The sequence below is a fragment of the Macaca fascicularis genome, chromosome 3 (genome assembly GCF_037993035.2).
Source record: "Macaca fascicularis isolate 582-1 chromosome 3, T2T-MFA8v1.1".
NCBI classification, from domain to species: Eukaryota; Metazoa; Chordata; class Mammalia; order Primates; family Cercopithecidae; genus Macaca; species Macaca fascicularis.
This window is the reverse complement of record NC_088377.1, coordinates 1,130,147-1,153,365: the sequence shown is the minus strand read 5'-3', so window position 1 is coordinate 1,153,365 and position 23,219 is coordinate 1,130,147. Positions and strand designations below refer to the sequence as shown.

Below are 23,219 nucleotides of genomic sequence, written 5' to 3'. Positions count from 1 at the left end.
TTCCAGGTGGGGAGCACTCCAGGTGGGGGCGCACTCCAGGTGGGGAGCACTCCAGGTGGGGGAGCACTCCAGGTGGGGGGGGCACTCCAAGTGAGGAACACTTCAGGTGGGGGGAGCACTCCAGGTGGGAAGCATTCCAGGTGGGGAGCACTCCAGGTGGGGGCGCACTCCAGGTGGGGAGCACTCCAGGTGGGGGAGCACTCCAGGTGGGGGGGCACTCCAAGTGAGGAACACTTCAGGTGGGGGGAGCACTCCAGGTGGGAAGCATTTCAGGTGGGGGGGGCACTCCAGGTGGGAGGAGCACACTAGATGTGGGAAGCACATCAGGTGCAGGGGCAGCCAGAGCTGGGGTAGAAGGGAGCCCAGAGCACGTGAGGAGGGGAGACGGGGGTGCTGCAGTGGCAGGGTGGGGGTTGTGCAGAACTCTCAGCCCCTCAGGACTCGGGGGCACAGAGGCACAGCAGAATCCAGAGTCCCAGCTGGGCATGAGGGGGACTGAGTGGGGACTCAGAGCCAGGGACCAGGGCTCCAAACCAGAGCGGGAGGCCTCCTGTCACCAGGGGCAGCTCACAGGGCAGTGCTGCGAGCGTTGGTTGAGCACCTGTGGACCTCACACGAGGACTGGGCTCTCCTGTGATGGGAGACCCTGCAAAGTGGCAATTCTCAGTCCCAAGGAATCAAGTGAGCACGAGCCTCACAGCCCTGCAGGTCAGCGGTTCCCATCCTGTGCCTTCTTCCATCTCCAGCAACCCAGCTCCTGGTGCCCCTTCCCCACAGTGTGAGTCCCAGTTCCACCCACAACCACGTGGTCAAGGCCTCGGGCTGAGGAAACGTGCAAGCTTAGAACAAGGGGCGCTGGGGCATCCCAGCTCTGGTGGGCACGCATCATGGGCGTAGGAAATGTGGCTGTTAGCTTCTAGAAGCCTGTGGCCGAGTCTCCATCTCGCCAGGGCACTGGCACCTGGCCCAGGGCCACGGGGTCACACCCTGTCACAGCGAGTGTCCCCAAGTCGCCAGACATCCCCGCACCTCGGTGTCCTGTGGACACAGCAGGGTCTATGCCCCCTGCTTCCTCAAGGACAGCGGTGGGGTCTGTGGCTGTCAGGAAAGGGGCAGGAATTGGCTGACTCCAGTGGCGTTAGATAGATGCTCACAGTAATTGGAAAATAATTTGACATTCTCATTAAGCAGCACACATACCCAGAAGGGCGGCATCTGAGTCCCTCCGTTGCTGAGACTGGGATATGAACAGACAACAGAAATGGGTTGCTCACAATTCTGGAGGCGGGGACGTCGGAGATGGAGGCGCTGGGTTATGTGTCTGGTGAGGGCTGCTCTGTGCTTCCACGGGTGCCTTGTTACCGTGACCTCAGGCAGAGGAACGCTGCGTCCTCCCGTGGCTGGAGAGCGGAAGGACGAGCAGGCTGGAGGGCTCCCTTCAGCCTCCTGCAGAAGAGCGCTTGCCAGCTCATCACCTCACAAGAAGGCCTCTTACTACTGCTGTGTTGGGGATTACGTTTCAACATGAATTTTCAGCGGCCTGCATGCAGGAAGTAGCCTGTGACCATGGTGGACAGACCCCACAGAGGCCCCGGGACCCCCACTCAGCATTGGAGGACCCCCTCCCTGGGGCTGTGGGAGGGATCTGTGAGTTGCTTCTGACCTGTAGGATCAGAAGGGGCAAGGGGCCCGGATGTCACTCACTGGCACTGTGTAAGGCTCCAGCTCCCCTGCTGGCACTGGAGAAGCAAGCAGGCATTTTGGGGCTGCCCTGGAGTGCCCACAGAGTGTCCGCCTCTGGAGGTGGACTGCAGGCACCCCTCCGAGCGAGCTTGGGGGCCCCAGTGACAACCAGCCAACACCTGAAGCGCTCACTCCTGCAGCTGCAAGGAAATGAATTCTGCCAACAACCTGGGTGGGCCCAGAAGTGGGTTCTGCCCCAGTCCAGCCCCTGCATGGGAATGTGACCACCAGCTCCCCGATGGCAGCCTGGGAGACCCCAAAGAACAGGAGCTAGCTGAGCTGAGTCAACTCCTGACGCAGGAACTGAGTTAATACCTGGGCGCCGCTTCGGTCATTTGATGCACGGCTGGAAAACTAAGTCAGTGGTCAGACGCGTGGCTGGCGCTTCCTCCCGCTTCTACCTTCTGGAAGCTCGTGGGTGGGTCGAGGTCGGTGGGTGCTTCTGGGGTGGCAGGCGTCCCCAGCAGGCTGGGCCTGTCCCCAGAGGCTCAGGTCCGGTTGCTCTTTGGCCTGTGTGACCTCAGATCAACACATCCCCCTGATATGGGGCGCTCTGAGAGCCTGCCTGGCACGGGAAAGTCTCTGGTGTTGAACGCCGTTTTCACACAGAACAGTGGGCCGACATTCGTCCTAGAATGGGCAGTTTGGGTCTTGTGAAAATTTGACCATTTGCAATTTTTTCCAAACATTCTGTTTGAAAAGCGTCGCATTGTCCATTGTTGACATCTCTGAAAATCTTACCAGGACCGTGATTTTGTAAAATCAAGCTGCCTCACCAACAGCTCCCCGTCACGGGCCACAGAGAAAGACGCTGCCCTTACAAAGTCGAATTCATCCAGGCAGCCCTTGGACCACACAGTGGAGCTTCTCTTGCTGTTTTAACTGTATCTTCTTCCTGTCTTTTGGTTTCCAGAGTACAAGTCTTCTTTCATCTTATCATTTTCTCTTCCTTCTTTGTTGTCATTGTAATTATCTGTATTTTCTTGGCAACAACTGCCAATCACAAATTCTTCTTCTCCGTATTGTCGTGGTTGTGGCCCTGGAGCTTCTGGCTTCCTGTGTCAGCAGCCGACTTTCACCGTGTTTTGCTTTGCTTTTAACATTTTGAGGCCCCAGGATTTTGCTTCGTACATTTAGTCTCCAGTTGATTCTTTCCTGCTCGTCGAGTCTGAATTGTGGCATGAGGAATAATTCTGAGACATATACGCTACTATATATATTGTGTGTGTGTGTGTGTGTGTGTGTGTAAAGCCATAAGTAAGAGCAATTCAGATGGGGGGTTTTTGGTTGTTGTTTTTGTGTTTGTTTGAGATGGAGTTTTGCTCCTGTTGCCCAGGCTGGAGTGCAGTGGCATGATCTCAGTTTGCTGCAACCTCTGCCTCCTGGGTTCGAGCGATTCTCCTACGTCAGCCTCCGGAGTAGCTAGGACTACAGGTGCCCACCACCACGCCCGTCTAATTTTTGTATTTTTAGTAGAGACGAGGTTTTACCATGTTGGCAAGGCTGGTCTCGAACTCCTGACCTCGTGATCCACCTGCCTCGGCTTGCCAAAGTGCTGGGATTACAGGCGTGAGCCACCGCACCCGGGCTCAGATGGGTTTTTAAACTCCAACTGCCTAATAGTGCTCCAGTTACATAGCACTGTATTAATAGTACTCCAGTTACATAGCACTATATTCACATAGGTAGGGATGTGGGGAGGGAGCTTTGTCACTAAAGTATTGATATTTGTCTCTTCACACCATTCTGCGTGCCATGCATTAGTGCAGATTTGCTGCCATTTCATCCGGAACTGCCAGCGTGTATGAGGACAAGACACAGCAGACGCAGCAGGTGTACCGAGCTGTGCGGAGCCCGTGGTCCCACCGGGGTGCGTCTGCCGCGTGGAGCTGCAGGTGTGGCTCTCCCCACCCACTGCCTGTGTGATGGTGTGCCCTGCGCTACCGGCCCATTCCCGAGGGGAGAGGGTTCTCCTGTGGCCACAGTGTGAATTCTGTCGCTTGCTGACAGAGGCACACGGCTGAGGACTGAGGGAACTTCCCGCCAACGGGCTTTCATGCTGAACCATTTGAACCATTCTCCGTGACCAGCATATCCTGAAGCCGGCAAGGCCGCTCTCTGCCTGTCTCCTGGACGGAGGCTGGGCTCTGGATGATCCGTCTTCCTCCGGAGACGCTTTGTCCAACCCGCTGGCTCACATTGGGATGGATCACCTTCATCTCACTGAAGTTGGGTCGAACTTTGTGAGGCTTACTCTGCTCCCAGGTCACCCCGGCTTAGGACAGAGTGCCCAGTGCTGCCTCTGGGTGTCCACTGGTCCTTCCTTCCGGGTGGGTTTTGAACTTGACTTGTCGCCTGCCCAGCACCATTAGACCAGCGCTCTGTCTAGCTTTGAGCAGTTTTCTGCTGGTCTTCGTAGCCTTCTGTTGAGTGAGGTTCACGGGGCTGCAGATGCCTGGCCGAGCGAGCCAGTGGCACGTGGTACTCTGGGTTTGCTGCCGCACCTTACAGCAGTGGCACGTGGTACGTGGTACTCCAGGTCCGCTGCCGCACCTCACAGCAGTGGCACGTGGTACTCCGGGTCCGCTGCCGCACCTCACAGCAGTGGTACGTGGTACTCCGGGTCCGCTGCCGCACCTCACAGCAGTGGTACGTGGTACTCCGGGTCGGCTGCCGCACCTCACAGCAGTGGTACGTGGTACTCTGGGTTCGCTGCTGCACCTCCCAGCAGTGGCACGTGGTACTCCGGGTCCGCTGCCGCACCTCACAGCAGTGGTACGTGGTACTCCGGGTCCGCTGCCACACCTCACAGCAGTGGTACGTGGTACATGGTACTCCGGGTCCGCTGCCGCACCTCACAGCAGTGGTACGTGGTACTCCGGGTCGGCTGCCGCACCTCCCAGCAGTGGCACGTGGTACTCCGGGTCGGCTGCCGCACCTCACAGCAGTGGTACGTGGTACTCCGGGTCCGCTGCCACACCTCACAGCAGTGGTACGTGGTACATGGTACTCCGGGTCCGCTGCCGCACCTCACAGCAGTGGTACGTGGTACTCCGGGTCGGCTGCCGCACCTCCCAGCAGTGGCACGTGGTACTCCGGGTCGGCTGCCGCACCTCACAGCAGTGGTACGTGGTACTCCGGGTCGGCTGCCGCACCTCCCAGCAGTGGCACGTGGTACTCCGGGTCCGCTGCCGCACCTCACAGCAGTGGTACGTGGTACTCCGGGTCGGCTGCCACACCTCACAGCAGTGGTACGTGGTACTCCGGGTCCGCTGCCGCACCTCACAGCAGTGGTACGTGGTACGTGGTACTCCGGGTCGGCTGCCGCACCTCACAGCAGTGGTACGTGGTACGTGGTACTCCGGGTCCGCTGCCGCACCTCACAGCAGTGGTACGTGGTACTCCGGGTCGGCTGCCGCACCTCACAGCAGTGGTACGTGGTACTCCGGGTCAGCTGCTGCACCTCCCAGCAGTGGCACGTGGTACTCCGGGTCGGCTGCCGCACCCCCCAGCAGTGGTACCTGGTACTCCGGGTCCGCTGCCGCACCTCACAGCAGTGGCACGTGGTACTCCGGGTCCGCTGCCGCACCTCACAGCAGTGGTACGTGGTACTCCGGGTCGGCTGCCACACCTCACAGCAGTGGTACGTGGTACTCCGGGTCCGCTGCTGCACCTCACAGCAGTGGTACGTGGTACGTGGTACTCCGGGTCGGCTGCCGCACCTCACAGCAGTGGTACGTGGTACGTGGTACTCCGGGTCCGCTGCCGCACCTCACAGCAGTGGTACGTGGTACTCCGGGTCGGCTGCCGCACCTCACAGCAGTGGTACGTGGTACTCCGGGTCGGCTGCTGCACCTCCCAGCAGTGGCACGTGGTACTCCGGGTCGGCTGCCGCACCTCACAGCAGTGGTACGTGGTACGTGGTACTCCGGGTCGGCTGCCGCACCTCACAGCAGTGGTACGTGGTACGTGGTACTCCGGGTCCGCTGCCGCACCTCACAGCAGTGGTACGTGGTACTCCGGGTCGGCTGCTGCACCTCCCAGCAGTGGCACGTGGTACTCCGGGTCGGCTGCCGCACCTCACAGCAGTGGTACGTGGTACTCCGGGTCGGCTGCCGCACCTCACAGCAGTGGTACGTGGTACTCTGGGTTCGCTGCTGCACCTCACAGCAGTGGCACGTGGTACTCCAGGTTCGCTGCCGCACCTCACAGCAGTGGTACCTGGTACTCCGGGTCGGCTGCCGCACCTCCCAGCAGTGGCACGTGGTACTCCGGGTCGGCTGCCGCACCTCACAGCAGTGGCACGTGGTACTCCGGGTCGGCTGCCGCACCTCCCAGCAGTGGCACGTGGTACTCCGGGTCCGCTGCCGCACCTCACAGCAGTGGCACGTGGTACTCCGGGTCGGCTGCCACACCTCACAGCAGTGGTACGTGGTACTCCGGGTCCGCTGCCGCACCTCACAGCAGTGGTACGTGGTACGTGGTACTCCGGGTCGGCTGCCGCACCTCACAGCAGTGGTACGTGGTACGTGGTACTCCGGGTCCGCTGCCGCACCTCACAGCAGTGGTACGTGGTACTCCGGGTCGGCTGCCGCACCTCACAGCAGTGGTACGTGGTACTCCGGGTCGGCTGCCGCACCTCCCAGCAGTGGCACGTGGTACTCCGGGTCGGCTGCCGCACCTCACAGCAGTGGCACGTGGTACTCCGGGTCGGCTGCCGCACCTCACAGCAGTGGTACGTGGTACGTGGTACTCCGGGTCGGCTGCCGCACCTCACAGCAGTGGCACGTGGTACTCCAGGTCCGCTGCCGCACCTCACAGCAGTGGTACGTGGTACTCCGGGTCGGCTGCCGCACCTCACAGCAGTGGCACGTGGTACTCCGGGTCCGCTGCCGCACCTCACAGCAGTGGTACGTGGTACTCCGGGTCGGCTGCCGCACCTCCCAGCAGTGGTACGTGGTACTCCGGGTCGGCTGCCGCACCTCACAGCAGTGGCACGTGGTACATGGTACTCCGGGTCGGCTGCCACACCTCACAGCAGTGGCACGTGGTACTCTGGGTCGGCTGCCGCATCTCACAGCAGTGGCACGTGGTACTCCGGGTCCGCTGCTGCACCTCTCAGGCCTCTCCTGTCTCCAGGACCCTAGCCCCTCTCCTGAGGCTGCTGCAGAAATCCTCAAGCATCACAACAGATTTTTTTTAATTCAGCTTTTGAATTGTACTTGGTGGGAATGTTTGTCTAAGTAAACACCATCACAGAAGCGGTGGCCCATGAACTTGAAGGCTTTCAAAGAATCTCATGGTTGATGTAAAAATCTCACGAGGTAGGAGCTTTCATTTTTAAAAAATTAATGTAATAAATATACTGATATTGAGTAGACGAATGCACTGTTCTCAGGAGCTGTGGCGACGTCCAGTCAGTGGCCGCCTCTTCTTGTTCCAGGTGAGCATCACTTAGCACCAGTGCCGGCAGTTTTGTAAAGCAGAGGATAACGTCACGGGACCGGCCGGCCTCAGAATTTCCAGGGTTTGGACACGTGGAAATCCAAGGCACCCTGCAGCTCAGCCACGGGAGTTCACGTCCGACTCCAGTGATCCAAGGGTGGGAGTGAGGCCCCCCCTGGGGACCAGTATTCGCCTCAGCATGACTAAGGCCAGCGCAGTGTGTCGACGGACGTGGGGAAGGTGGAGGAAGGAGGCCTGGGGGCCTCAGACACACACCCCTCCTGCCCGCCTCCCTCCCTCCAGGCCCTGTCCTCACTGCCCCATGGCAGCCTCCCAGCAGCCACCTCCTGCTCTGCCTCCAGGACCCACTCAACCTCCAGGGTGCTGTGGCTCTTCCTCAAGGGAGGGCGGCTGGGGGAGGAGACGCCTCAGTACAGAAAAGCCTGAGGCTGTCGTTGGGTCTGACCCCACCTCTCCTGCTGTTTCCTGCCAAGACAGATGAGGATTTACCTCTCCACTCTTCACCATGCCTGCCGCCTCCTTTGCAATCTTTGTAAATTGTATTCTTATTCTGTTTCCACGTTTAATAACTCACTTAAATTCTTACCATAAAAGATGACAAACATACACAAAAGTACAAAGAACCTAAATACCTGATATAATGAATAATTGTAAGACACACACCTTCGTCAAGAAACAGAAAATACCCAGGCCCTGACAGCTTCTAGAAGTAACCGGGCCCTCCCTGCAGGTGTAGCCTGGGGCTGAACACACCTGCCCTGGGGACAGAGCTGCTTCCTCTCCATCCCTCTTACCACCCTTCATGGCATCCTGAAGATTAAGGCTCCCTCCCGAGGTGGGAGGTGGTCTGAGCGTCCCTCCCCAGCCAGCACCGGGGCTAAACCTCTCTTGGAGTGTGTCCTGGCTTCCCCACGGGCACCTACGGGGGTTTCTGGAGGCGGAGTCTGCAAAAGCATGAAACTTCCCTCTGTCCGCGGCTCCCAGGGGCTCCACACTTCCCTGAAGCTCACAGCCTTCAGCAGTTTGTTATAAATTTCCAGTTCTACCATCTTCACCTCTGTTGTGGCCTTCAGGGAAGGAAATGCCAGGACCCTGCAGCTGCCTGTCTTTGGATTTCGGGCTAGAGATTTGTCCTGTGACCTTAGTTCTCTGACAGGCTCAAGAAAAGTTGTGAATCTGCAGTTTGCAAAGTTTGTTACTGAATGGAACTGGGGTCTGCCTACTCAGCACAGAAAACCAAGCCCCGACATCGGGATGTGCAGCGAGAGAAAGCGCCAGGCAAGGAGAATCGGGCAGCCGGTGCTGCAGATGTGCGCTCTCTGACGGCTTCCGGCTCAGGGTTACTAAAAGCGGGAGGCAGAGGTCGGGGCAAGGCCAGAGATCAATACCTGGAGGCTGCCCATTGGCTTCTCCTAAAGGGTGGGACATCTTGAAGCCGGGGGCTACAGTCATATTCTCTGATTTGCGATTGGTTAAGGAAGGGAAGGAAACTTTACCTGAAAACCTGGGGCCATCAGAAAGGAATGTTAGCTCTGGCCCGTGGGTGTGACTTCCTCCAGGCCCCTCAGGAAGAAACTGAGGACAGAGAATGGTGGTCCCAGTTCAGTCCTCAGCGCCCCCACCCCGTCCGATGTCTGTGCGTGATGGGACCTTTCGTTTCTCTGGGGAACTGAGCATTTGGTCTCTCACCTCCTTGGCTGTTGCTTTCAGCTGTTCTGACCTTCTTGCTTATCAGGCTGCTCACTCACTTTTTAAAGCCAGCGTCGTGCCTGGAATTTTCCCCGAAAGGACTCAAGATTTCCCTCGACTTCTGTGTTTTGGGCCCTGCAGGCCCTTAAGCGGGATTCCTGCTCCATCTTGAGTTTTCCATCTTACTGTACCGTTCCTTGCAGCTCAACAGGCTCCGGGCTGAATCCCAAGCTATTGATTTTTAATTTCATCTTGTATCTGGCAACTTTGCTAAATTGTCTGTGGCTGGTGATTCTGATGGTTTCTGTGGCTGGATTATGTCACCTGCCGATGACGGCCGTCTCTCTTCCCTTCCTAGCTTTGCATTTCTTTCTTTCTCTTTCTACACTTAGCCATGGTAGGAATAACACTCAAAATCCTACGGAAATTGAACACTCGAACAAAGGATTCTTAGCAAAGCAATTTTACTTCTGCACACGGGGCGCCTCCTTGGCCAGTTGCCGTGAGAGCACACCTGGACAGAGGGGCACGAGAGCCTTTATTCCTGACGCAAGTCCTGCCCCTGTGCCCTTTCCCCATTGGCCGGGATTGGGTCATACAATCTAATCCAGGTTGGCTAAACATTTGAATTTGTTTAGATAAGGTGAGCACGTAAAAGAAAAAGAGAGGGAAGGGGAAGGGGTGTGTGTAGTGAGCTAGAATGTTAGTCCTCTTTCCAAATAAGGAAAGGAATGTGAGCTGGTCTGTGGTCTGGTACTGTGGTCTGGTACTGTGGCGTGGTCTGGTAATATGGTCTGGTAATGTGGTCTGGTACTGTGGCGTGGTCTGGTAATGTCTGGTACTGTGGCGTGGTCTGGTAATGTGGTGTGGTACTGTGGCGTGGTCTGGTAATGTGGTCTGGTACTGTGGTCTGGTACTGTGGCATGGTCTGGTGATGTGGTCTGGTACTGTGGCGTGGTCTGGTAATGTGGTCTGGTACTGTGGTCTGGTACTGTGGCGTGGTCTGGTAATATGGTCTGGTAATGTGGTCTGGTACTGTGGCGTGGTCTGGTAATGTGGTCTGTACTGTGGCGTGGTCTGGTAATGTGGTCTGGTACTGTGGTGTGGTCTGGTAATGTGGTGTGGTCTGGTAATGTGGTCTGGTATTGTGGCGTGGTCTGGTAATATGGTCTGGTAATGTGGTCTGTACTGTGGCGTGGTCTGGTAATGTGGTCTGGTACTGTGGCATGGTCTGGTGATGTGGTCTGGTACTGTGGCGTGGTCTGGTAATATGGTCTGGTAATGTGGTCTGGTACTGTGGCGTGGTCTGGTAATGTGGTCTGGTAATGTGGTCTGTACTGTGGCGTGGTCTGGTAATGTGGTCTGGTACTGTGGTGTGGTCTGGTAATGTGGTGTGGTCTGGTAATGTGGTCTGGTACTGTGGCGTGGTCTGGTAATATGGTCTGGTAATGTGGTCTGTACTGTGGCGTGGTCTGGTAATGTGGTCTGGTACTGTGGTATGGTCTGGTGATGTGGTCTGGTACTGTGGCGTGGTCTGGTAATGTGGTCTGGTACTGTGGTCTGGTACTGTGGCGTGGTCTGGTAATATGGTCTGGTAATGTGGTCTGGTACTGTGGCGTGGTCTGGTAATGTGGTCTGGTAATGTGGTCTGTACTGTGGCGTGGTCTGGTAATGTGGTCTGGTACTGTGGTGTGGTCTGGTAATGTGTGGTCTGGTACTGTGGTCTGGTACTGTGGCGTGGTCTGGTAATATGGTCTGGTAATGTGGTCTGTACTGTGGCGTGGTCTGGTAATGTGGTCTGGTAATGTGGTCTGTACTGTGGCGTGGTTTGGTAATGTGGTCTGGTAATGTGGTGTGGTCTGGTAATGTGGTCTGGTACTGTGGTCTGGTACTGTGGCGTGGTCTGGTAATATGGTCTGGTAATGTGGTCTGGTACTGTGGCGTGGTCTGGTAATATGGTCTGGTAATGTGGTCTGTACTGTGGCGTGGTCTGCTAATGTCTGGTACTGTGGCGTGGTCTGGTAATGTGGTGTGGTACTGTGGCGTGGTCTGGTAATGTGGTCTGGTACTGTGGTCTGGTACTGTGGCGTGGTCTGGTAATATGGTCTGGTAATGTGGTCTGGTACTGTGGTGTGGTCTGGTAATGTGGTGTGGTCTGGTACTGTGGTCTGGTACTGTGGCGTGGTCTGGTAATATGGTCTGGTAATGTGGTCTGTACTGTGGCGTGGTCTGGTAATGTGGTCTGGTACTGTGGCATGCCTGGGCATCTAACAAAGGCAGAAAGGAAAAAGGGAAAAAAGAGTGTGGGGGCTACTATGAATTAAAAGATTGATCAGGCTATTTGAAGAGAAACCTCATCATATCCCACAGCCAGGACATCCAGTAATAAAACTTGAAATCAGGCAACTTTCCCTCTCTCCTCACTTTGCTAAGAGTTTGTATCATTAATGGGTATTGAACCTTGTGGGATGTGCTTTCTGCATTGGCTGAGATGTTTTTCTCTGTTTAGCCTGTGACTATGGTGAGCTACACAACAGACCTCCCAACGCATGTGTCTCGTATTCACAGACAAGCGTTGCTTGATTATGTGTGGTTTTAAAAACATACGCTGTTGGGTTTGGCAAGCTAATATTTTATTTAGGATATTTTCCTTCATGGGCCTGCTGTTTGTTTTATTGTTTTGTGCCAAGCACGTTGGGAACGGTACCGAGGCAGGCCAGGTCTCACTCATGCAGGCCCCCAGAGCAACTGTTTCCACAATGACTGAGTGGTGAGGTTAAATATTAAAAGCTGATAGAGTCAGCGCCCTTATGCAAAGGCTGCCTTATGCAAAGGTAACAGAAGCCCCCCAAGAGTTGTGCCCAGGCCTCTCCAGGGCCTTGAAGCTTGACAAGATAGCAAAGGAATCCTTGACAGGACCCGTTTAGGATTAAACAAGTTTTACTAGGGTCTGAAGAAACTCCATAACGAGCTTCCTTGGAGACTAAAGGAGCTCCCTAAACCTCCGTGACTTGGCAGAAGGCAAGATAAGGGTGATCACCCCAGCACCTGGACCCAGTTAGATTCAGTAAATCCACTGAGGTTCCAGGGGAAGGTCTTCAGGACTCAGACCTTAGTGACAGACGAGAAGCTAATCACTCACGTCTTTAGAAGAATGCACACTTACACGCAGACACAGAGCTTCGAAGGCACACAGCTCTGGAAAACACTGGTCTGGCGGTGATTTCCAGGCCTCCTCCCTGTAACCGGTTAACTCCCTTCTCTCCCAGTTCATCTGCGTCTCGTTACTGAGCCAGGAGCAGCCCCTACCCTCGCTTTGGTCTGGGAACGGTACCCAACAGCTGAGCAGGCAAAAGCTGAGATTATCTTTAGCTGGTTTTGGAATCGGCTTTACCAGCCGTTTGCCCCTTCTCTAAGTTCTGGGACAGTTTGTCTAAGTTTGTCAGCTGTTCCTTGAGTTTGGCACAGTCTACCTGGGAAGCCTGGGGCAGGCGCACACCGGCCTCTTCCGGGGTCAGCTCTGGCATTTTGTTTTTCCTTGAAACGATCTGGGAATTCAAACTTTCTGAATGCAGCTGCTCATAATGTTCTTGTGATTTCTTTGATCCCTTCTGTCTGAAGTTATTTTTCTATTTTCAGTTTCTATTGTTATAAATTATATATTTTCCTCTTTTTTGCTCATGTCAAAATCAATCTATCTTTTCAAAGTATGATCGTTGGTTTTTGCTACTCATATTATTTGATTGTTCTCTATTTCATCGATTTCTGGCAGTATCTTTGTCATTTCCCTTTGTCTTATTAATTTGGGATCATTTGTGACATTGTTGCTTTTTCCAATTACGTGATTTGTATGATTAGTTCTATTCTCGCTTGACCTATTTCTTTCTTTCTTTTTTTTATTTTTTTTATTTTTTTGAAAGAAGGTCTTGCTGTCTTCCCCAGGCTGGAGTGCAGTAGTGCTGTCATAGCTCACTGAAGCCTCAAATTCCTAGACTCAAGTGACCCTCCCACCTCAGCCTCCTAAGTAGCTGGGACTACAAGCGCTGTTAGAAATAGCAAAATTGTTAGAAATAGATAATCGGTGCCGTGAAGAAAAGTCAGCACAGAGACAGAAGATCTCTCAGCAAGGCCATCTTCACTTTCTTCAGAAAGGGTGCTTGATTGCAGATGGAACGACGGCGAGAGCACCCGCGAACAAAGGAAAGGCAGACATAATTATCCCTTACGCATTTGGGTCGTCCTGACCGCTGTGTCCTGCATCCACTGGCTGGAGCAGGACCTCAGTCTTTCAGATTGCTGAAAGCAATAATCACGGGGGCCCTGACGCCTCCCACCCGGGCTGTGACCCTGGCCTAGGGCTCCTCTCACCTCCTGCACCCCACAGCCTCTGGGCCAGGCTCTGGCTCCCACCCAGTCCCTGCAGCCGAGGGAAGCTGCTGCCTGCAGGCCTGGGGGCCTCCCTGTCCAGCTGCCCCCTCACCAGCTTCCGGCAGGGTCAGGACAGAGAGGGGGTTGCAAATCCACTGACCCCAGCGGAAGCCTTGCCGGAGTCTCCCAGGCATGGGTGGACCCAGGCACCTGGGGCCAGTGGAGAGGCCACGGACAGGGGACAGTGACTGGCTCTGGGCCCCTCTGGGGACCATCCTGCACTGGTGCCCATGGGCAGCAGAGGGCACCCCTGACCATCCCTCCATGGCGTCCGTGGGAGCCTCAGCAGCCTCAGGGTCCAGGGGCACCCAGCTGTCAACCTGGCTGAGCTTCAGTGGGAGGGGAGGAGGGGGCCTGCGATTGTGTAGGGACGAGGCTGGGGGAGCAGAGACTCCAGAAACCGTGTCCCACACCCTGTACTGCCCCACACTGTGCAGCCCCCGCCTCCCTCCCAGGGCCCCCCAGCAGCTAGGCTGTGACAACTGCTTGTGTATCGGGACCTGGCAGGCGGCAGGTCTCTGTGACCTTGGGGCCTGGGGTCCCAAAGCCAGGCTGCCCCTGGTTCCCCCACGGCCATCTCCAGAGCCACCACCGCCCTGCTCCGCCAACCCCGGCCCTCCCTCTCACTGCAGGGCGGCCTTGGACTCGCTCAGACCCTGAGTTCAGACCCTGGGGTGCAGAGGCTGATGGCCCGGCGCTGGCCTCCTGCGCCCTCCTCACCCCTGAGGGCTGCTCTCCTGGGCCTGCTCTCCTGAGGGCTAAAGGGCACCCAACCCCTTCCCCAGCTCTGAAACAACCCTCAGATCCTGATGCTTTTGGGGTCTCATGTTTGGGGAGGGAACTGGCGACAGCCCAGGACCCCCAGACCACGGAGGTCGCCCTGCTGAACACAAGGGTCTCTGCCTCCCAAGGGTGGGGACTCCAGAGGCCGGGCACCAGGGAGGGCCTTGCTCTGGGCCCTCCTGCCTGGCTGTGGCTGGCACCCTGGGACCCCAGACCCGGCTCAGAGAAGGGATGGCTGCATCTTGCTCCCAGCCTGTCCTGATCCCAGGCCCTCCGGCCACAGCTCCATAAGGTGGGCGCCGAGATGTCCCCGAAGCCCGGAGGCCCTGAACGGAGATGAGGTCTCTTTCCAGGGACCGGCCGTGTGCCCACCGCACCCTCTCTTTGGGGTTTGATTGGCCCAAGGAATGTGAGTGTTTCTGAGAAGCCCAGATGTTACCCAAGCGCTAGGCCCCAGGCTCTGTGACTCCCATGTGGGGACAATAGAAACCAGATGCCGGGAAGCCGGGCTGGGTGGGCGGGCCCCTGGCAGCTGTGCGCTGCGTCCATCTGGACGGGTCTCTGAGCCCCCAGGCCTATGGACCTTGGCCTCATGGGAGCCCCAACTCTGTCACTGTTACTCCCGCCACCAGCTCCCACCGGCAGAGTGGGCGTTCTCTTGACAACTTGAGAAAACAGAGCTTCTGGGAGCCTGTGTTCCGACCCGAGCTCACGCAACTAGTGGGTGACAGAGCGGGGACCTCACTCGGTTCTGCCTGCCTCAGCTTTCCTGGCTCATCCAGCCTGGGGTACACCAGGCAGGATGCCAGCAGTTCCTCTGAGCCACGGTGTGGTCAGGCAGAGAGACAGAGGGTCTGAGTGGCCCCTTATAGATGCTGTGGTCCTGCGTGGAAACCCTCTGGGCCTCTGAGCAGTGGGGTGACCTGGGACTGAGGCCACCCATGTTCAGCTCCCTGCAGAGTGGGAAGGAGCCCCCCGCCCCGTCTCTCTGGGACCCAGCCGGAGTGGGGGCTGCTGGACTGTAAGGGACCCTAACCCTTTCTTCCCTACTGCTCCAGCCCCGTTAAAACTGCTGCACCCCGGCGGGTGGGCGGGATGTGGGGCAGCCCCGCAGCCGAGCTCCCCACTGCGGAGGGAGGGCCTGTGCGGGGCTCCCAGACCAGGTCCTAGAAGCCCCTCCGCCCTGCCCTGCGCTGCGAAGGGAACTGGGTGTCTGGGCAGGACCCACAGCATCAGGGCCGGGAAAGGGGCTTGAAACCCGGTGCTTGGGAGCCTGCCCCTCCTCCACCACCTTTTGGGCCCAGAAGCCATGATGGGGGCACAGAGGAAGGAGGTTCGGGCCCCAGCCTCGGGGGTCTCACACAGGGACCCCTGGTCTGAGCTGTGTCAGTCGTGCAGCCCTGGCCCTCCCCAGCCCCGGTGACCCCACCCGAGGGCCCCCACTGCTGCCCACAGACATCTCAGGGCCTCCCAGCCCGGGTCGGCGGCGCCGGAAGTGACTCCCGTCAGCAGGAATGCGCCGGCGGCCCGGGACCCTTCGGGGTGGGCTCTGGGGGGCCAGGTGCGGCCTCAGCGCCGTCACTTCCCGGGAAGCCTCGTCCCCGGGGTCCCCGCCGGCTCCTGCTGGCTCCCCCGTTCCTCTGAAATCGGAGGAACAGGCTCCGGGAACGCGGCCAGACTCCCCCACGGCTCAGACGGCTTTACAGAAATATTCCTGCCAGATGTTCAGAGCAGAGGCCAGCATGAGGTAACGCGGAAAGCTGAACCCGTCCAGCCCCGCAGCCCCGCAGCCGCCCCCGGGGCCCAGCTCGGGGGGTTGCGGGGACCCTGTGCCGTGGGGGTCGTCCCTGCCGCGTCCGTGTCCCGGGGGCTGGGCCTGCCTGCGGCGGGAGCCCACCGTGTGCGGGCGGACGGGCTCAGAGCGCTTTTCTGCAGCGCTCCCTGGAGGGGGTGTTGGACCAGCCCCTGATGGGCGCCCGGGAGCCACAGGCTGGGGCGTGATGCCCGCCTGGGAGAGGGGTGCATTCGGGGGTCCCCAGAGGCGGCGCCAGCGCCCGGCACGGCCTGGGGGAGCCTCTGTGTTGCCAGCGCCGGGCAGCCCGGACCCCCCACCCTTTGCCTCATGGGCCCTGGGTTTCAGGGCAGTGGCCTCTCAACCCAGCGAGATCACAGCGTCATCGAGACTTTTTTTTTTTTTTTGCGTCTCTTTGAAATGACAGTTCCCAGAACCAGAGCTTCTATGACGGATTCTCACCAGAAAATGAAATTCTCAGCGTACAGGCAATGGAACAAAATGAAATTAGGCCAGTGCACGTGGCCCAGGAAGCACCAGGGGGCCTCAGCGAGCTCCTGAGTTTCACACTCAGTGCGGGTGTTTCCGCCTCAGCCCGTCTCAGAGGAGTCGCCAAAGGAAACGCAGAGAGGGCGGGACGCAAGCCCAGGACGCTGCGTCTCCCGCCACGGGGTCGCGCCCTCCCTCCGGTATCCGGACCCTGCGTCTCCCGCCACGGGGTCGCGCCCTCCCTCCGGTATCCGGACCCTGCGGCTCCCGCCACGGGGTCGCGCCCTCCCTCCGATATCCGGACCCTGCGTCTCCCGCCACGGGGTCGCGCCCTCCCTCCGGTATCCGGACCCTGCGGCTCCCGCCACGGGGTCGCGCCCTCCCTCCGATATCCGGACCCTGCGGCTCCCGCCACGGGGTCGCGCCCTCCCTCCGATATCCGGACCCTGCGGCTCCCGCCACGGGGTCGCGCCCTCCCTCCGATATCCGGACCCTGCGGCTCCCAGAGGCGCTCCCGGAACAAACGAGGGCGCGCAGAGCTCTCTTCCCCGCAGTCCGGGGCCACCGTCCCAGGGCCCGTGATTGACGGAACAGCCCCTGGAATTGAGCCTTGACTGTGTGGCCGGGTCTTTCCAGTTACAGGCGATGCTCCAGAAACGCGTGTTTTCCCATCTGGGAGTCAGTCTGTCGCAGACCCATTCCTGGATCGCCGATGTCGCCCACTCTCCCCAGAGGCCTCCTCCCTCCGACCCGACCGGTGGGAGGCCGCGTCCCCCACACTTGCCAGGAGCCCCGCCTGCAGCCCAGGCGTCTTCCCTGCAGCCACGGGCTCTTGTGGCAACGGCCGCCTCCCCCCGGCCTGTTTTCTGCCTTCTGCCGTCCTGTTGGTGACTGGGGAGGCCCGTGGTCAGTGAGGCTCCAGAGATCACCTGGGGGAGTCCTGTAGGGAGAGCCCGACTCAGACCAGCGTTGAGCCGTCGCACCCCCGCTTGGGACCAGGACGGGCTGCACCTTCCCCACCTGTGGCCCTGGGACCTGCCCCACCTGACCCCGGGGAGATCCAACCCAGGCTGCCTCCCGCCAGCGGACTCATTCACACTCGGCAAACAGGCTGGGGCCAGGCGCCGCCCTGCCCTAGGTGCCCAGCAAACACGTGGGCCAGCCAGACCCCTGGACCCTCACAGGGAGGAGATGGAGATGGGTTCACCCCCTACAAAGGTGGGAGGGGGAGGGGATGGCCGCCGTGCCCAGGTGCCAGGGCGGAGCCGAGGGCCGCGTGCACCACTTGGGCCCTTGGAGGGGCCGGCATGTGCCTCTCTGTCCCTGTGCCACTTCCACCGGGGTACAGGGCCACCACCATGGAAACCGCATGTGTAACCCCTGGAAACAGGGTCCTCCTGGATGAATCATGTTCTAAGTTGGGAGGAAAATTCACTGGATAGTGGAGGCAGTAGGAAGAAATAAAAAATGTCTTTGTTCCACAGATGCTTGGAGGGCTTGGGTCCTCGGTGTTTATAGTGGGGGCCGCCTTCCAACACCACACCCTAGGAGGGAGTCACGGGAGGGCGTTCCGGAAACTCCGCAGTCACTGGGGAGGGGTCGCAGAGAGCCCCGCACCACCCGCCCTTGGGGCACAGTCAGCCCCCCACCACCGGCCCTCGGGGCGCAGACAGCCCTGCCACCCGCCCTCAGGGCACAAACACAGGGCCTGTCCCCTGCCCGTGGGCGCAGCTGTCCTGCTCCCTCCCAGAAGGCACTTGGACTTTTGTGGAAAAAGAGCTTCTGGGATGGAAAATCCCTGGATGAGTTTCCTCCCAGCCTTTCCTGGGAGTGGAGGACAGACCTCCACCCCCAGGGGGGAGGTCCAGCCAGCGCTGGGAGAGTGCAGGGCGGGGCCCCGAGGCTCCGCACTGCAGCCTGGCCCTGCGGGGCTGGGAGCACTATCCCCTCCCCGTCCACCCTCACTGCGTGGGCCTTGGTGGCCTCCTTGTCTAGAAAATTTCCCAGGTGGGGCCTGGGTTTTTGGAGCCCATGGAGAGCAGGTCCTCCACATCCCGGGTGCCCTGGGTAGGGCAGGGAGGAGACCAAGGCGTCGCGCAGAGCTTGGCCAGCCGTGGTCAAAGGAGAGGTGGTGACTGAGAGACGTGGGAGGAAAAAGATTTTTAAAGGGGGAGGTGGGACCTACACTGGGGCTGGGGTTGGGGGCTCCGCCTGGGCGTGGGCGGGGGAGGGGGTGCAGTTAGTCCAAAAGGGGAGGGGGAGGAGAGGGGTGGGGAGGAGGGGGCTGGCAGAAGCGGGGCCTGGGCCAGCAACCTTGGGGCTCCCACCAGCAGCCCTGAGTCTCCTCTTAACTTTCCCTGTGGACAAAGGCAGTTTCCTGGGATGGTCTTTCCTTCTTGTTCCACCCACTTTTATGGGTTTAAGAAAACCACTGACACAGGACAGTGGTGGTGGGTGATTCCCCTTTTCCTGCGCTTACTTCTTTTCCCGCGCTTACGTTTGGAGGCACCAGGGCTCCCCAAGGCGGACTGAGGGGCTCCTCTCCCTGAACGCAGGACCCCGATGGGGGTGGGGTGGGGGTGGAGGGCAGGCAGATTCCAGAAACAGCCCCGCCCTCCCCTGCCTCCCGGGACAGCTTCCTCTGCCCAGCCCACCTCATGCTCCCTCCTCATCCCTGCCTGGCCAGGTCGTGCTGGAAGATGAGGGTCGGGTCCACCCGCAGGAGTCAGAGAGGCCCTGCCAGGGGCACTGCACATTCAAGGCCCTCTCCTCCATCCTTCTTCCTCTCCCTCCTCCCACCCTCTCCCCCTCCTCCCACCCTCTCCCTCCTTCTACCCTCTGCCTCTTCCCACCCTCTCCCTCCTTCTACCCTCTGCCTCTTCCCACCCCCTCTCCCCCACCTCCTACCCCCTCCCCCCTCCCACCCTCTCCCTCCCCACACCTGGAGACTCAGACCCACCCAGGGCTGTGGACGATGGGCACAGTGGGGTAAAGGCCTGCTCCCCACAGCTGCTTCTGGGATACCAGACTGGGCCCAGAGTCCCCATCCGCAGAAGGGCCCGCAGGCCTGAGAAAGAGGAAAAGTCCCCAGGTCGCAGGGAAGGGGGTGTGGCTCGCCCCCTTCTTCCCTTTCTCTGCAAGCGCATTTACCTCCCCCCACACACAGGCGGGGCTGCAGGGCCCTTCCCAGTCAAACCCTGCAGTCCAGCTCTCCGGTAGGCCCCCCAGGGCAGCGGTTTCCTGGCTCTGTGCTTCCTAGGATTCTGGGCTCAGGACGGGAGCCCCATGGGAGAAGGATCTCTTGCAGGAATGGCCTGGATTGGGGCTGGGGGTGGACAAGTGCCAGAGACACCTGGGTAACTTCAGGAGAGAGGAGGGAGGGGGAGAGGAGGGGACAGGAGAGAGGAGGGAGAGGGCAAAGGGGAGAGGAGGGAGCAGTAGAGGAGGATGAGGACAGGGGAGAAGAGGGAGGGGAAGATGAGGGAAGGGGGAGAGGAGGGAGGGGGAAAGGAGGGAAGGGGAAGAGAAGGGAGGGGAGAGGAGGGGACAGGAGAGAGGAGGGAGGGGCAGAGGAGTGAGCGTGAGAGGAGGGAGGGGGAAAGAAGAGGAAAGGGGGAGATGAGGGAGGAGGAGATAAGAGGGGAGAGGAGTGAGTGTGAGAGGAGGGAGGGAGAGGAGGGGACAGGAGAGAGGAGGGAGGGGGACAGGAGTGAGCGTGAGAGGAGGGAGCGGGAGAGGAGGGAGGGGGAGAGAAGGGGACAGGAGTGAGCGTGAGAGGAGGGAGCGCGGAGAGGAAGGAAGAGGGAGAGGAATGAGCATGAGAGGAGGGAGGGGGAGAGGAGGCAGCGTGAGAGGAGGGAGGGGAGAGGAGCGAAGAGGGAGAGGAGGGAGTGTGAGGGGAGGGAGAGGGAGAGAGAAGGAAAGGGGAGAGGAGGGGGCAGGAGAGAGGAGAGGAAGGGGGAGAGGGAGCGGGAGGAGGAGGGGAGGGGGAGCGGAGGGAGCTCACCCGCCGTGGGGTAGGGCGTGGGGTGGAAATCAGCCCCATGACAACACTAAGCTCAGCCAGGACTGGGATTCAGGATGTTTTATTTTCATGCTTTGTGTGGTTTTCATATTCTCCCCAAGACATAAGCATCACTTACAATCAGGAAAGATCCCTGATGAAAGTGCATAAAGGGATACAAAGCAGGCGATCACACGTCTATAAACATGCTTACAGCACGGTGGCCGCAGTGGCTCACGCCTGTCATCCCAGCACTTTGGGAGGCCAAGGTGGGCAGATCACCTGAGGTCAGGAGTTTGAGGCCAGCCTGGCCAACATGGTGAAACCCTGTCTCTACTAAAAATACAAAAATTAGCCAGGCATGGTGGCGCGCGCCTTTGATCCCAGCTACTCAGGAGGCTGAGGCAGGAGAATCACTTGAACTCAGGAGGCGGAGGTTGCAGTGGGCCGAGATCGCACCATTGCACTCCAGCCTCGGCGAGGAGCGAGACGCCATCTAAAAGAAAGAAAAATGCTTACAGCAGAAACACACCAAAGTATTAGCTCTGAATCCCGCTCGGTAGTGAAACTAGATGTTGCTTTACGATTAAAAAAAAAATTCACTATGATGAACATGTATCTTCTTCACAAGAGGAAAAGTGAAGTTTACTCTGAGTCATCATTGCAGAGTTCCTGTGAGGCAGAGGCACCTCTGGGCCCCACCCCGGGCTGGAACCGCCCTGAGCCTGACCCCCTCGCTCAGTGCGGCCCCAGCCCTGCCTCGGAGAAGTGCAGGCCAGCATGGGACCCGGGGAGGAGTTGGACCGTGGCCTGGAGCTCCGAGTGCTGCAGCCTGCCGTGTTGGTGTTATTCCCACGCCATCTCCACAGCTCCTGCCGCACCCGCCTCGTGAAGTGGGCACCCACGCTGCAGACCTGCTGGCGGTGCTGGTGGCGTGCTGTGAACTGACTCGCGAAACCACTTCTGCAAGGCAAAACGGGCCATCGGCCACTGGGCCCAGTGAACACGTCCTTGTGTGTCGGGGCGTCTGCGTCTCTTCCATTTTACAGACCGTGTGTCAGCCACCTGCTGCTGTGTGCCTGTGGCGGGGCCCTCGCTGCAGGGAATGCCGTGTTCTTGGGGTTTGCTTACACAGCAGTTACTATTTCTTTTCCCAAATCTGCAAGCACTTCTTGCAGATAGAACAGCTAAGACTCGGGGAGGCCAAGAGAACACGGAGGTCCTGAAGCCCCCTGTGCTTGAGTCAGGAGCCCAGAGGCTGGTGCCACAGCTCCAGGCAGGCAGCACCAAGTCTCAGCACCCACAGCCACAGTGTGGATGACATCAGTGGCAGGTAAATTGTCTGTACAGTAAGTGTGCAAGGCCAGGCACGGTGACTCATGCGTGTAATCCCAGCACTTTGGGAGGCCGAGGCATGAGGACCCCTTGAGTCCAGGAGTTCGAGACCAGCCTGGGCAACATCGTGAGACCCCCCCCATCTCTACAAAACATAAAAAATTGGCTGGGTATGGTGGCATGTGCCTGTGATCCCAGCTACTCCGGAGGCTGAGGTGGGAGGATGACCTGAGCCCAGGAAATTGAGGCTGCAGTGAACTGTGATGAGGCGACTGTATTCCAGCCTGGATGACAGAGTGAGGCCCTCAGATAATAATAATAATAGGAAGAAGAAGGAGGAGGAGGAGGAGGAGTAGTTTACAACTTCTATAAAGTAGGTGTGGGGAAATGTTGAAGGCAATCCAGGAACAGTGTGGAGTGGTGGAATTAAGTATGAATGTTAAAGGTTTTTTCAGATGTTTCTTTAACATGGTTTTTGGTATGAACAATTTGTGTATGTGTTAAAATTATCAGACATTTAGGCGGGTGTTAGGCAAGTGTCAGCAGCTCCAGCTCTGGGAGAGCTCTCCTGGGACCTTCTGTAGAGCGGGGACACGTCTGGACACGTCTGGAGCCCACCCCCGGGTGATCCCAGGGACGTCCCCTCTCTCCTCTCCCTCTCTCTGTGTGTGTCTCTCTCTGTCTCTCTCTCTGTCTCTCTCTGTCTCTCTCTCTGTCTCTCTGTCTCCCTTTCTCTCTCTGTGTCTCTCTGTCTCTCTCTCTCTGTCTCCCTCTCTCTCTCTGTCTGTCTGTCTCTCTCTGTGTGTCTCTGTTTCTCTCTGTCTCTGTCTCTCTCTGTCTCTGTCTCTCTCTGTGTCTCTCTCTCTCTCTGTCTCCCTCTCTGTCTCTGTCTCTCTGTCTCTGTCTCTCTCTGTCTCTGTCTCTGTCTCTCTCTGTCTCTGTCTCTCTGTCTCTGTCTCTCTCTGTCTCTGTCTCTCTGTCTCTCTCTGTCTCTGTCTCTCTGTCTCTGTCTCTGTCTCTCTCTCTGTCTCTGTCTCTCTCTCTCTCCACACACAGCATATATAACAACTATATTGTGGGCAGCTTTGTTTTCCCATAGTACAAACAAGTATCTTTGGCAAAGACGTATTTGACTACACTGGGAAGAAATATTTATGTGAAAAAGAACTCAGAGACTGTTAAGGCAACGGTTCAGCTCACGGCGAGGTCCTCTGTAGGAAGCGGCTGGTGGGAAAGGGGCGAGTGAGCCTGCCCGTGCGTCCCACATGGAGACGTTTGGATTGGAAACAACCAAAACATGTTTCAAGGAGACTCTCTCTGGGAGACACGCTTGTTTTCAGACATTTTATTCGGCCTGGCTGCAGTTTCGTCCTCCCGGACACAGGAACTGAACTGCAGGCCACGGGAGCCAGCCAGGGAAACCGCCTTCTCCAGCCACAGCCAGGGGGCCCTGGGCTTAGAGCTGCTGCCCGTTCTGGAGGGAGAGACCCC

At 58.4% G+C, this 23,219-nt stretch overlaps 1 protein-coding gene across 1 annotated transcript; it reads left to right on the top strand.

The window, feature by feature from the left end:
- The first annotated feature begins 15,594 nt into the window (after positions 1 to 15,594).
- Positions 15,595 to 17,873, top strand: LOC135969983 (uncharacterized). Its single transcript, XM_065541242.1, has 2 exons — positions 15,595 to 15,856; positions 16,329 to 17,873. Exons 1-2 carry the CDS (start codon positions 15,624 to 15,626, stop codon positions 17,002 to 17,004), a joined length of 909 nt encoding a protein of 302 aa, XP_065397314.1. The 5' UTR covers positions 15,595 to 15,623; the 3' UTR covers positions 17,005 to 17,873.
- The last annotated feature ends 5,346 nt before the right edge of the window (positions 17,874 to 23,219 follow it).

Excerpts from the sequence above, each read along its gene's own strand:
- LOC135969983 (XM_065541242.1), top strand. The coding sequence starts at position 15,624 with ATGCGCCGGCGGCCCGGGACCCTTCGGGGTGGGCTCTGGGGGGCCAGG. Across the intron at positions 15,857-16,328 it reads AGAGCAGAGGCCAGCATGAG|TTCCCAGAACCAGAGCTTCT; the intron begins GTAACGCGGAAA and ends TTGAAATGACAG.